General features: G+C 69.3%; 1 protein-coding gene across 7 annotated transcripts in view; it reads left to right on the top strand.

Annotated features, from left to right (window-relative positions):
* The first annotated feature begins 4 nt into the window (after positions 1–4).
* Positions 5–244, top strand: part of CRTC2 (CREB regulated transcription coactivator 2) — a 10,692-nt gene continuing 10,452 nt past the window's right edge. For 4 of the 7 annotated variants that reach the window (XM_005867446.2, XM_014540751.1, XM_014540752.1 and 1 more), the window contains exon 1: positions 7–161. In XM_005867446.2, coding sequence (XP_005867508.1) covers positions 9–161 — 153 coding nt within the window. In that variant the 5' untranslated portion in view covers positions 7–8. Of the gene's footprint in view, positions 162–244 lie in introns of all 7 variants that reach the window. The other 3 variants (XM_005867447.2, XM_014540750.1, XM_014540753.1) reach the window with 3 other exon arrangements.

Below are 244 nucleotides of genomic sequence, written 5' to 3'. Positions count from 1 at the left end.
GGAGGAAGATGGCGACGTCGGGGGCGAACGGGCCCGGCTCGGCCACGGCCTCGGCTTCCAATCCACGCAAGTTTAGTGAGAAGATCGCGCTGCAGAAGCAGCGTCAGGCCGAAGAGACGGCGGCCTTCGAGGAGGTGATGATGGACATCGGCTCCACCCGGGTGAGGGGCCGCGCCGGGGAGCCGAGCGGAGCAATTACGGAGCGGGTAGCTGAGAGGCGGGGCGGGGGCGGGAGCCACTGCGA

This window comes from Myotis brandtii, unplaced genomic scaffold, assembly GCF_000412655.1.
Source record: "Myotis brandtii unplaced genomic scaffold, ASM41265v1 scaffold250, whole genome shotgun sequence".
Classification (NCBI taxonomy): Eukaryota; Metazoa; Chordata; class Mammalia; order Chiroptera; family Vespertilionidae; genus Myotis; species Myotis brandtii.
This window is presented reverse-complemented; position numbering and strand designations above follow the sequence as displayed.